The sequence below is a fragment of the Balearica regulorum genome, chromosome 25 (genome assembly GCF_011004875.1).
Source record: "Balearica regulorum gibbericeps isolate bBalReg1 chromosome 25, bBalReg1.pri, whole genome shotgun sequence".
Lineage (NCBI taxonomy): Eukaryota > Metazoa > Chordata > Aves > Gruiformes > Gruidae > Balearica > Balearica regulorum.
The window spans coordinates 6,403,357-6,416,593 of record NC_046208.1 but is presented as its reverse complement, the minus strand read 5'-3'; the positions used below and the strand labels follow the sequence as shown (position 1 = coordinate 6,416,593).

The window sequence follows — 13,237 nt, the reverse complement described above, 5'->3', positions numbered from 1 at the left end:
GATGAGAAATAAAAGCCAGAGAGGTTATGTTCAAAAGTCTTTTCTAAATTCCCACTGGCAGGACTCTGGGCTGTTCCAGGACACCAAAACTTTCAAGTTACAGCATCTTCATATGAGAAATGTGGAGGATGGCTGTGGAAAATAAAAATGAGGTTTTGTGTCCCTCCTAGGGTAGAAGTGCTGATATAGAGCGTTCAGGTTTTCACATCTGACCACAAACTCTGTCACGCTGAGTGCCCGAGAAGCCGTAGCAGGAGCACGCAGATATTGCCAAGCCCTTCTCGATGCCATCTCCCTTAAAATCCGTGCCAGCCGGAGGAGAAGCGCAGACGTCTTGGCAGCTGGGAGAAGAGGCGATAACAGAAGAAAACCCACCTGCTAAAGGGAAGGATGTTTCCTGCGAGCTGCTGGTTCTGGATGGAGTCTGGAGTGGGGAGGCCTGCTGGCATTGTGTGCTCCAGGCCCCGGGGTTTGCTTGGGTGGAAGGTGTTAATTCCAACACCTGAGCTGATTTTGGGGGATTCTGCTGAAAACATGCTTCATTCTTCTTCCCTGTAAATGCTTTGAAGGTGGAATGTAGTTTATATTGAGGCTGAACCAGCAATAGCTTTTCTTTAAGGCTTAAGGGAAGGAAAAAAAAAATTGCTTTATGCTTAGGAATAATTTAAAAGCTGAAATTCTTTGGTTTGCAGTTTTTAACTTGACAGCCTGAAAGCATTTTGTCATGAGAGGCTCTAACCTGGTAACCCTTCAACCTAAACTAAAGGCTAATTGATTTAAATTGCCCTACATGCTCTATCTTGGAAACAGTTTTCCTGCTGTTGGGGGCAGCTGTAAGTGGTGCAGTCCCCTGAGGGGGGTGTCAAGACAGGTAAACCCAAGGCAGTATCTCAGCAGTCGGCATTCAAAGGTGTCAGTGCTCTTCCATGTACATCCTGGCCGTGGCACCCCCAGGAGCTGTGCAGGAGAGGCACTGGGTACTTGTTCATTGAACACCAGCATGTTTCTCTTGTTGTGTCTCTCTCTTCTTCTTGTGTGAAACGGATCTGAAGAAGTAGAAATCCTTGTCTGGCCACGCAACGATGGAGGTACAACTCTGTGACACCTGCAAATGGGCCTAATGAGTTAAGGGACTGTTTGACTTGATTTTCCTCCCATTTGGCAGCCTGAGACCCCTTGTCCTACTGTGAAAGCTCTTACTGTGTGAAGAGGCTGATTTGCATTTGCTCTCTTCAGTCACCAAAAGCTGTGAAAATATTTGGCTGCTTGTTTGGTTTGAAACTGTTTAAGTGCAAATAGGAAATGCACCTTCAGCTTGAAAATGACCTTGTCTGATGTTGGAGAAACTTTCAGTTGTAATTTAATACAGTGATGGATCCTCAGGAATCCTCGTCAACATCTGGGAACTGAGCGGGATGAACTCAGGAGTTGGAAATACAAGTGCAAGGCTGTAACGGCTGCATTGTCCTCATTCGGTCCTGATTGCCGATGACAGGTCTGGGCTCAGGTTGGCATGATGTGTTCACCACCGGTGAACGAGCTGCTTGTATCGGGCTGTTGGGTAGCTTCAGAAAGCAGCAGTTGTGTTTGCTCCTTCCCAGCCACTGCTGGAACCTGCACCTTAATGTTCCTGCCAGTGCTTTTAATTCCCTTGTCAGCCAAAAGGGTTTTACTAGTGATACTGGAAAGAACCTGAAGGAATGTGAAACAAGCAGGCTAAAAGGTATACAAAATTTCAGGCAAGGAAGTAGTTTGCAAACTATTGCACACACAAACCCAGCAAAGCGACCTCTTATCTTCAGGGGTTTGATTTCTTGGTTCCTCTGCCCATCTGACATGAAGTGGTGAGTCTGGGAAGAGAATTCTGCTGCTTTCACACCCTGTTCACGGTGCTGTTCCCAGGAGCTGGCCTTCCTGAGGCTTCGAGGATGTGAGAATGACACTGAAATGCATCCTCTCTGGATATTGCGAGAGGCTTGGGAAGCTCTTTCCTGGAAGCCATGCTTCCCGAAGGTAGCACCAAGAACCTTTTCAGCCTTCCCCCCCCCCAGAGAAGTATGCCACAGCCTGACATTCCTGAAAGCTGGTCTTTTTTTATTTCTTTTCTTTTTTCCTGTTGGTCTGATAATCTAAAATGATATTTTTTTTTTTCCCCCTCTTCCAACAAAGCTCGCCTTGCTTGTAGCAATGCCGTTTTGGGTTAGCACGCTGCCGGGTTGTGTAGACTCTGCAGGCTGGGACATCAGGTGCCTTCATGCCAGAAGTGAGTGGGAGCTTGGGTCTCTTAGTCCATCCAGGATCTCTTGAGCCATATATCCAAATCCAGGCAGGCTCAACTTCATTCCTTTGTCTTTAGCAAACCCAGTTCGGCACCTCAGAGTGAGCCTTTTAGGCTGAGGAGCCCTGAAGCCAACGACCGGTCTGACTTCTTTGCGGTGAACTGGCGTTGCGGTTACACAAGGTAGAGTAATCCAGGACCTGCTCTTCTGCTGACGCACAGTAACGCCGTGCGTGCTTTTCCCATGCTTTGTGGCCGCAACAGGCATGCGTACAGGCAGTGCAGCTCGGCTGCTGCTGACTGCAAAGCTTGGTAAACTGTGATAACGTGATGACTTTGAATCCTGGAGTAGGCATCTGCTGCACCAAGCTGTGCAAACGTGCTGCATGGGTGTGCAAAGGTGGTTTCTGCCTCATGCCTGTGGGAGGGGGGCGCGGTTTGCGAGTGTTCTGTGGTTCAAGAGCAAAAGCTGTGAAAAAACAGATGAACTAGCTGTTATTTTGCAGACAGACAGGGATAATTCAGCTCCCCCCAGGTCTGCAGAGGTTTGGCAAGCCAGGTTTCTCTGCCTGTCTTTGAAGGAATGCTGTTTGCAATGCCATGGCCTGTGGGTCTGCTATTTCAACTGCAAATCATCCTATGGCAAAGGCTCATTTCTGAGCTAAACCTGTGAGTCTCTTTACCTTCAGTTTCCCAGAATAGTAATCCTTGTATTGTGGGAAATGATAGAAAATAGAGCTTGTTAATCAATTAACATCTGCCTTGCGTGTTCTGTGGGTGGATGCATGTCGGTGTGCCATGGTGAAGATCCCCGAGTTGTCTGGTGACTGTGGGAAGGTGTTGGCAGCTGGAGGGTTAGAGCAGGAACCCAGGTCCCTGATCTTCCTGCCAGTGATTCACAGGCACCTTAGTTGCCACTTCACGTTTAGACAAGTATCTTCTTTGAATATTGCCGGAGCTGTTTAAGAGGTATCTGGCTCAGGAGCGATGTCTGTGTGCTTACTTGCACTAGTAATGGATCATGGGAGTGCACCAAAGTCTTTTCTCCAGGATCTGTGACTGCATCCACCTGGTTATTCCAGGCTAATGGTTTTCTCTTGCACAGCTCAGTAACAGTGGGAAGCAGGTGATGATGCACTTAGCTGTAGGGCTACCATGGGCTGTAGTTACTGAGCTGGAAGAGGGATGGTAGATAATCTATTAGATAAATCCTTATCCTGGTTTTTCAGACCTGCCTCCCAGGTGGCTAGCCTCAGTGATCAGGAGGTGTACTCTGGAAATTCAGAAATTCTAGGGGTTTTTTTAGCAGAGGAATGCATGAGTGTCAGCATCTGTAAATAAAACCCGGGAAGGACGTACCTGTGGATGTGCTCTTCAGCGATCCCTCCTGAGGAACTTGGATGGCAGAAGTCTCTTATTCCAGACCCCATCATCTTCTGTGTGAGAACTGGGAAGAGTACATTCCGCTCTACCTTTTAATTTCATGTGGTTGCTAACTGGATTTTTTTGTGTGCTTTTCAGGTGCTGGAGAGTCTGGGAAAAGCACCATTGTGAAGCAGATGAAGTAAGTGAGAGTGCAGGCATGTAAACTGCATTTTTGTGTGAGATGAAATAAGGAATCTGTGGTGCCCTTCTGGTTTGGCTTGGGAATGACAGCTTGGTTTTCTTCCAGGATTATTCATGAGGATGGCTACTCGGAGGAAGAATGCAAACAATATAAAGTGGTTGTCTACAGCAATACGATCCAGTCCATCATTGCAATCATAAGAGCCATGGGAAGGCTAAAGATAGACTTTGGGGAAGTTGCCAGAGCAGTAAGTATTTCACTTATTTCACTTATTTCCCTTAGTCTGAGTCTGCTGTGAATTGTGTTAATGAATCCTGGAAATTCAGTCCATGATACTCACAGTGGAAATATGTTTTGTTGCAAGATGAAATAGCAAAAGACCTTTCATAATTTGTAATGTATTACTAGTACAAAGCCTCAAGTATTTTACTGAGGTTACGGGTAAGAACCTTTAGTAGTTTGAATGCTCAAAAAAAAAAAAATAATCCCTAAACCTTTGTCTAAGCTATTTGATTTTTTTAACAGAATTCTCACTTTTTGTTTAAATTGCTTGACATCAGTCCTTAGTAGTGTTTCACAGCATTGTGCCAGTAAATTTTTAAGCTGAGCCAAATAAATCCTAATAACTTTCCCTACGCGTATTTGTCCTCTTAGTTGTTTTGGGGGTTGGAGGCCCTGCTTTTCCCCACCCATCCAGTTCTGCTGATTCCTTGGGCTATTAGTAGCATTCACCTCCAGTCCTTCAAGATGGCAGAAACTGAAGTAACCTACTCTGTTTCTTTGTAATGCCACCCCAGATATTTTGAACTTAAAATATCCCTGGCGTTCCCCTCCACCTTTCCTCTGTGCTTGTTGAAGCTGAGCGGTGATCTCAGCCTAGCTAGTGTAGCTGGAAAGACTCAGAACTGAGGTCCCCCTCTGTATTGTGGCAGTTCAGACCTTGATGAAGTTAATTTAGTGCAAGGGAGTTGCCCTTTGGAGTAGCAAAACATCAGTGTGGGGTGGAGGTCAACCTGGTTTTCACTTTCAGAAATCTGCTTGTTAACTTGTAGAAGAGTGAGGTCCTGCTCTAAGGCTTCGGAGAAGAATTTTTCATGCTCCAGGGCAAACACTCAAATTCTGATCAGTCCATCCCATCTTCGGATGAAATCCTTTATGAAGAAATTGGTCTCTCTTCTGACAGCTAATGCAGCAAATGGCAAATACTCAAAGCTTTAAATCTGTAATCATCCAAAGCCTGCTTTTGATAGTGAATTTTCCCTTGTTGCCATACTGTACAACACTATAATAATGGTTTTGCAGTCTAAAAACTGTTATTTATTAATAACTTGATGATTTGGGAGAGATTAATGGATAGACAGCATATGAGAGGACCAGGATTCCATAGAGCAGTTCGCAGCTCTGGGGATTGTTACTGGTGATAAGCCTCACTGTAATTTGTAAAGGTAAAAGCGAGTGTAGATCCTAATTGTTTTGATTTCCCCTCTTTCTGCAGGATGATGCCCGTCAGCTGTTTGTATTAGCTGGAAGTGCAGAGGAAGGTGTGATGACTGCCGAGCTAGCTGGTGTGATTAAACGGTTATGGAGAGATGCTGGGGTTCAGGCCTGCTTCAGCAGATCGAGAGAATATCAGCTTAATGACTCTGCATCATAGTAAGAAACCATTACTGGCTTCTGGGCTCTTGGTGTTCAAAAAAGGGCCGGTGTGACTGAAAGCAGGGTGGCCTGTGTCTCACTGGTTTACGCAGAGCTGGGCTTACAAGGTGACTTTGCTTTAGCTCATGAAAGTCAGTTTTACTGCTTCCCTCTATGTAGTATTGTATAGTCTTCCCTCTATGTCGTATTGTAAAAAAACCCACATTCCTTAATTTGTGGCTAGGTGAATTTGTCAGTCCGTTTGGTTTTAGTGGAAGAATAACTTAGCAGCTTGCGTTAAGCTGGCTTGTTACAGCAGGTGATCAGCTACATCACCTTCCTTATCCCTACAGAAAGGAGTAAGACCTCCTAAAACCGAGCTCCTGATTAAACTGCTACATTGGTGAGGAGCAACAGCTTCTGCCAGTGGGATCCCCCGATTATTGGCAGATTGATATTCGCATAGTTGTTCTCCTTAACAGCTCTCGCTACGCTTCTGTTCCCATGCCTGTCACTGCATGGGCATTGCTGTAGGCTAGCTATAAACCTACTTATTGTCCTCTTTCTAAAATGCACGCAATTGCTTAACAATTGGAAAGTTATGACCAGATAAATAGGCTGCTGCTGGCTGGTTAATGAGAATTTTGACTAAATACCTCATCTATTTCCAAGAAGCAGGTTAGTGCAGGAAGGGGAAACTATTTCTTTTAGTGAGCAAAAGAGTTGTTGCTTTTTTTTCTCTTTTTAAAGTCATGTGCTTGTTCTCTCTAGAACAAATATTTGCAACTCTGAAAGGATGATTTTTGGGTTTAAGTGTGCCTCCTGATGTCCAGCTGAAAACTTGTTTCAATTTAGCCAAATTTTAAGCCTTTGAAAAAATCAGTTTGGAAGTGCTTTATAAAGAAACTTCAGATGTGTCACAGCTTTGTTGCCTGCAGGTTCTTTTTGCACCGAGCATATTTTACCTTGAAAATAAGGAAGAATCTTGCTAAATTTGTACCACCTTGGCAGGCTATCATGGGTTTAGATCAAGGTGAGTTGACAAGAGGAGGCTTTCTCAGATTCGCGCGTACCTTTGCGGCATACAAGGAGGAAATTTCTGCTTCAAAGGGAGAAAAAAGGATAGATGAGGAGGGGGGACAAATGGGGGAATAATTTAATGAAAAGTTATGGAGAGGAAAAGGAAAACTTTAGCGACTAAAGCAGAGGATCTAGGGCAGAAAGCATATGTGGTTGAGTGGAGCTTAAGGAGGAAACTGAAGATGGGGAACCTTGGCTTTGGTCTTGATGGTCAGCTTTGAAAGAGGAGGAAAATGAAGGCAGGCTGGAGAAAACAGGCTAGAAGGGGGTCAGAAGCAGAGCAGGTTGGGGAGCGAGGACGTTAGCCTGCTTTAAGTGCCCACAGATCTCAGTGCCTTCCAGAGACTGGGTTTCAAGTGGTTATTCCTGTTCCTGAATATCTGCAACCCACTTGTGTCCAGTTTCTGGTACTGGTACGTGGGGGCACAGTTACTGTGACGAATTGCTGTCATGGGCTGGTGTCAGATCTGCATGGCAGAGAGATTTCAGCCCGATGACCCACATGGCATTTTTTCAGATAAGCACATCAGAGAATTTTGTTTCCTGTCTTAAGACCACAGGAAGTTGCACTAAAGCAGCATTATTTTGAATCGGTAGCCCAGCAACTCGGTTGGGAAACACTGTGAGTAAATTCCTTTAGTGCAGAGCACGATCATGCAGTGAAAGACCTGTTGGGTTTTTTTTTTTCTGTGGGACCTCACCCCATACAGAATCAGCATTCAGTTGATATTTTTTTCCTTTCCACTCAACGTGTGGCTCATGACCTTCCTTATCTTCTGATGTTACCCAGTTTATTCCCTCGTCCGTGTTTAAAGGATGGATGTCTTATCCCTTTTTGTAGTCACGTAGGTCTTAGCTTTTTGTGTGCAATTTTCTTGGGGGGGAAAATATGAGGAAATACAAGTGATTGCTTGTGAAAATTAAGTGGCATCAAGAATAAGAGTGCTGTGGCAGAGAACCAAGGTTTTCTGGGCAGCATCAAATTGTTCTGAAAACTTTTCTTCCTGCTGTTTCCTGCCTTGCTGAGCACTTCCCCTTGTGCGGGCAGGGATCCTGCCTGTCGGAGAGCTGCCCCGGCAGGCAGGAGGTCGTGTGGGAGGAGACGAGGCAACCAAAATAATAACAATGGCATGTCGTAATCCATATGCCACGAGTGAGGGCAAGCTCCCAAAGATAACCACTTGTGACACTGTGATCCATCCTGGAATCATAGTGGTTTGTGTGTTTTCTTCTTATTTTTGAAGAACAGTTGAGCAATTCTTGGTCTAAACCATGGACAAGCACTCAGCGTCTTCTCTAGGCACCATCTGATAATGTGCCTCTAGCAACTGCCCTCTTTTGGTGTGGTATTTCAAACATTTTTTTTTTTTACTTTGCCTTATTGCAACTTCCCATTTTTCTTTACCTGTGATGTGACCAAACAGCTCTGTAGCTCACTGGGTTGATGTCGTGGAGAAGCATTTCAGACCTTTGTGCACAATTCTTGGTGTAATAGCTACAAAGACCAAAAACCTGTTTGGTGCGGCAGTGCAGATGCGAAGGCACGTTGCTGTCTTGCAGTTATCTCTATCTGATACTTGGAAATGTTGGCAAGCAGATAACGCTTTAAAATATTTTAGTTGCTGGTTTTGCTACTTTTTTCCAAAGTTCATGCAGACAGTGTGCAGATACTGTAGGTAATTATCTGCAGTCTCACAAGCAATTAGTGTAGTTTCTAATCAACCATTCTCTATTCTGGCATATCTTGTCTTGTTCCCAAGTGGCAGTTTTGGCCTGAATTCCGTGACATGATGCTGGATAAAACCTAGATGTGGGTTTCTTTTTTCCTCCCCTTTGCTTTCAAGCACTGGCTTGCAGGGCATTGTCCTCCCGTTTCTATCCTGATGCTCCCTTGTGATTCCACCTTGGGATCACAGCTCAGGTTTTTGAAGCAAGTGTTTTCATCTGTGCTGCAGGCCGCGGGGCTGTCTTAGCCGGCCTAAATGAGCATTGGAATTGATAACACACACCGTTCCCTTTTCCTGCTCTGTTACTTTGTTTTCTGCTTTGCTTAACCTGCCAAAATTGAGGGGGAAGAGGAGGCAGACTTCCGCAAAATAAATGCATTTCGTAAATACAGGTTTCATCAGGTCTTTACCCATTTTCTTCTCATGGCAGGAAGACTCAGCTAGAGATGATTAATTCTGTATGAGCTGTCAGCCTCTATAGGAAGAATACTGTTTGCATTTTCAGACTGGCACATGTGCTTCTGATAACATTTCTTGGAAGCTTGGCGTTCAGTGGCTGCAAGTATTGACCCACTCGGGTACCAAACCTGCATCTTTCTGCCCTCTTGTCTCCTCTCCCTGGTGAACGCTGGCTTTTGTTTGCTGCTCTGCCTTCAGGCCTGATGGTGACAGCCCCTCCTTCCCGCATCTTAGGCTCATAATAAATGCTTTGTATGAATCTTTCAGAGCTTTCGGAGCCATTTTTTTGGCCTTGAAAGCTTTTTTCCAGGGCTAAAAGGAAACATGACTGAATTGTTAGGAAAATACCGTTGCATGGTTCATGTAAGCGTGTGGAGGAAGGGAACGCTGCTATCTTCACTAGCTGAAAGCTGTCCACTTCAGAACATCCTGCTGTTGTGCTCGGTGTTTCTTAGAGCAGTCTTAGCATGAGGTGGTGCTGGTGGGTTTTCTGATTGAACTGGAACTACAGATCCCTGCACTCGCAGGTGTTGAACCAGTGCCAGCCTGGCACAGGATGTCCTGGGAAGGCTTGGAGGGTCAGGAAGACAAAACATAAGTTGTGTTGTAGGCTTTTAGTCAGCTTTTCTTTTTTTGTTGTACTTGAGCCCTCATGTTAAGGGTGAAAAAAGAAGAGAAACAAAACCAAACTGTTTTTTTGCAAGTTTGTATTTGCAAGGTGGTGTTGAAGCATGAGAAATAGTTGGCTCTGTAAACACAAGGATCTGAGGTGGGGAACGAGTGTTGCAACCTCAGCGAACAAAGGAAGCCTGGTACCAAAGATGATTGTGAAAAAGGATTCAAACTGTGTGGGATGTAGAAAGATTCAGTAAGGCCTATGTTTTCAGTTCCTGAAACAATATTTGTGAGGAATGTCTTTAAACTTTCAGACAGACTATGGCAATCTGTGGGTTATGAGTTGCTCAAAACCATGAGTCTCAGACCGTGCTTTTCCACTTGGGGGGGGGTGTCTTTTTTTTGTTGTTTGGTTTTTTGTTTTTTTGTTTTGAAGTTCCACTAAATCTGTATGTGGTAGAGGGGAAACAAGTGGCAGTCTGCACAGGCTGGGCTCTGCAGCCTGGTTTTGTTAGGTGTCCACTGCCTCCGGCAAGGTGAGGATGGCTGGAGGAGGCTCTGTGCACAGCTCTTCTGGGCTGGATTTCCCGACTCATGGGATTTATCCTTTGAGTCTCCCTGGAATTAGTCTGGGAAAGCTTTTTTTTTTAAGGCAATTCGCACATAGAACATAGCTTAATCTGATATGCCTTGTTCCCCCAATTGATGTGCAAGCGTTTGAGTGGCACTCTGCAGTTCATTTGGTGGGAGTTGCCTGACTCCCATACACTCCTCACTGGCTGCCTAAAAAGCCTGAAGTAGGAATTATACCACTTTCACTGCCCAAACTTCTGATGCTGAAAGCTGGCAATTAGGAACAGATGTTTTACAGCTCCAGCTTGCACATTTATCCCTTGAGTGGTGCAGGGCAGCTGTGTGACCTGTATCAAAGCCAAGCTGTTAGGAGTTGCTGGATCAGTTCTTAGGTAGTGTTTCCATTGGCTTTTGAACCACCATATCCCAGTGAAACCCACACTGGTAGGAAAGGGAGGAGAAAATAAATCTGGGCATGTGATTTCCTCAGCAGAAATATTTCTTAACAGAAGCCCAAGGAAGGTAAACTTCCAAATTCTGTTTCACTAAGCTGAAACTAAAGCCAATCCCAAGTGAGTTTTGGGTGCTGCATTTCTGGTGGAAGAGCAGTTCACAAACCTGTCATGCCACTGAACACGAGAGAGGAATGAGAGGAGTTGGCTTTTTCTGGGCTAAAACCGCTTGCAGATACCAGCTCTTTGAGAAAATCCCCGCGGCACTGGGCGAGCACAGGCAGGAGGCTGGATTCTTCTGGAGTTTGGAAAATAGGTAATTCTTGGCTGGGAGGGCAGGGTTTATTACACCAGTGTAGAGCTGTTAGGCCACTAAAATTTCACGGTATTGATTAAAAACAGCTCCTGATAAAGATGTGCCCATAGCTGTTAGGGATAATGCTGCTGGCAGCTGTGGATTCTTGCTCCAGTCCCTTCCCAATGGAGTTGGAGCAATCCTCATCTCCTCTGTGGAAGCAGGAGGCCATCACCTTCCCCTTAACAGGAAAAATGAGCTTAGAGGTGTTACTGGCTGGAGTGGGATTTCTGACATTGCTGGAAATGATGTATACCTCTTACTTAGGCACCCAAGAGCCGAATGTCAAAGGGAGTCTGCTGGAGTTGGAATTACTTGGGGTCTGAATGGGTGCGTTGCCTTGATGCTGCAGAGAAACAGCTTCATCCGGCGGCTGTGCCGTTGGGGGGCTGGATGTGTTGTGTGCTAGTTTGCTCTCACTGAAGGAGGTGAAGGAATCTGCCTGGTTTTGGGGGTAGTTCTCGATGCTTAATTCTTTCCTCCTGGTTCATTTGACATAACCTTGCCCTTTAAAAGCAAACCACTGGATTCATGGCCTTGTGCTTTGATGCGAAAGACCTTGACTACTTTGAATTGCCCCAAGAGATACCAGTCTTGGCATGGCTTCTGCATCAGCAATACTTCTCGTGCTTGCTTCTTATCAGGCTTCACTCCCCAGCTAGCTGAACTCTACCCAGCACACACTCCAAGGTTGTGTGGGGAGGGGTTAAAAAAAAAAAAAATCCAGCCACAAAATCAGCCTTGGGATAGACCCAAGGGGGTTTGTTCACTGCACGTTCGAGGTCTGTACTACGTGAAGATGATGAATAAATTCCGTGATGACTTTCTTCTGCAGTTTATAAAAGATTCATGGTGAGCAAGCAGACTAAAAAAAGCGCATCTTGTGTTGTCTCTTCTGGTTTAGTTACCTAAATGACTTGGATAGAATATCTCAGCCGACCTATATTCCGACTCAGCAGGATGTTCTACGGACCAGAGTTAAAACTACAGGCATTGTGGAAACTCACTTCACCTTCAAGGACCTGTACTTCAAGTAAGTGAAGGGCAGCGCTTGTCCCTGTGGACTGCAGTGATTTCTTCTGTGCGTGGTGGTGGGTCCCACACCTGCACTGCAAAATGTCTCACCCTGTTTTAACTGTCCTCCCTGCCTCCGTTACACTCTTTCTCTACTGGCATCGCTCACTGGAGATACTGGTTTGACTCTTATTTGCCGCCTTCTGTTCTTTTCAGCTGCTTTTATGTTGGAATCACAGACACAGGTACTGACTGCTTGTTTACAGGATTCCCCCCCCCCCCCCCCCAAAAAAAAAAAAACCAACCCAAAACAAAACTAAAAGGACACTGACTGTTGGATTTTGAGTTTGAATTTAACCCTTTCCTTTGAAGCGGGAGAGAACTCTCCCTGCAGTCAGGCTTGGCTCTGGGCTGCATGGTGTTTCCCATGAAGCTGTAGAAGACTCCAGTATTGAACCTGGTCTTGGCAATGTCCCTTTATGTATCGCTAATCGAGCTCCCTCTAACCTCCGTAGCGGTTGCTAGCCTGCAGTTTAGCTCTCCTCCCTGCTCTTAGAAAATCCTTGCTTTGGGTCCCGAGTGCACTCCTGACACACAGCCTGTTGCCCTGCAGGGTGGGCATTCGTGTCCCATAATGTGAATGTAGGAAAACACAGCACCTGTATTTTGGGCGAGTTCCCTTCATCTGTGGCAATGTTTTCAAGTCTTTGTTGTTCAGAGCCTTTAAATAAGAATTTATTTGCTTATTTTTAGTTTGTTTGAAAGACCTATAGCAAAAATCCAAGTGTTGCTTAAAACCTGATTTGTTTGCACACTTTTTTTTGGGAGAACAGTAGCATTTTGGCTTCTGAACTTACGAACCCTTTTAACAAAAATGCCTAAACATTTTGCATCAAGCTAATTACACAGCTTCTGGTTCGTCCAGGGGGAAAAACTTCCATCGTGATGTATTAGGATTAGCATTTCCAGCTGTGGTGTGTGGTGCTCTTTTAAAAATCATCATGTCTGACTGATGGAAGAGCAAGCTGGAGGGAGCAGGCGTACTCCGTTTAATCATTATAACCCTTCTTTTTCAAGTGAAATGGCTGAGCACTCAGAGGTGTGCCTCCCTGATGCAAAGAAGGGAATTGCTCTTCCCCAAGCCTGCCTGGAGTCATTGATCATGTGCAGAGCCTGAGACACAAGGTGTCTCATCTCAGAGGGATTTGCTCCACAAAGGAAAGCATTAATACATCTTAAACCCTGAAGCTGCCATCTTTCCTGCGATGGAAGCCTTGATGTTAAATCTCAGACATTAATAATGGGCTGAGGTAGCTTTAGTATAATTGTGATTCGAATTTGGATTAGCTTGGCGAAGCTGTGTTGTCAAGGATGCCATTCCTTTCCCAAGTAATGGCAAATGATACAAGCTAGGTAAATAGCCTGTATCCTCACAGAGATTTTCATCTTTCTTCCTGTGGTCCATGGGGACAGTTTACCTTA

At 45.2% G+C, this 13,237-nt stretch overlaps 2 protein-coding genes across 4 annotated transcripts in view; both read left to right on the top strand.

The window, feature by feature from the left end:
- The window catches only part of CSF1 (colony stimulating factor 1), a 93,925-nt gene that overhangs the window by 19,801 nt on the left and 60,887 nt on the right, over positions 1–13,237 (top strand). The gene's annotated exons all lie outside the window — the stretch shown is intronic.
- The window catches only part of GNAI3 (G protein subunit alpha i3), a 29,569-nt gene that overhangs the window by 12,566 nt on the left and 3,766 nt on the right, over positions 1–13,237 (top strand). Inside the window, exons 1-5 of one of the 3 annotated variants that reach the window (XM_075776165.1) lie at positions 2,437–2,461; positions 3,800–3,842; positions 3,951–4,092; positions 5,341–5,498; positions 11,646–11,774. In XM_075776165.1, coding sequence (XP_075632280.1) covers positions 3,838–3,842; positions 3,951–4,092; positions 5,341–5,498; positions 11,646–11,774 — 434 coding nt within the window. In that variant the 5' untranslated portion in view covers positions 2,437–2,461; positions 3,800–3,837. Of the gene's footprint in view, positions 1–2,436; positions 2,462–2,593; positions 2,679–3,799; positions 3,843–3,950; positions 4,093–5,340; positions 5,499–11,645; positions 11,775–13,237 lie in introns of those variants that run through there. The other 2 variants (XM_075776164.1, XM_075776163.1) reach the window with 2 other exon arrangements.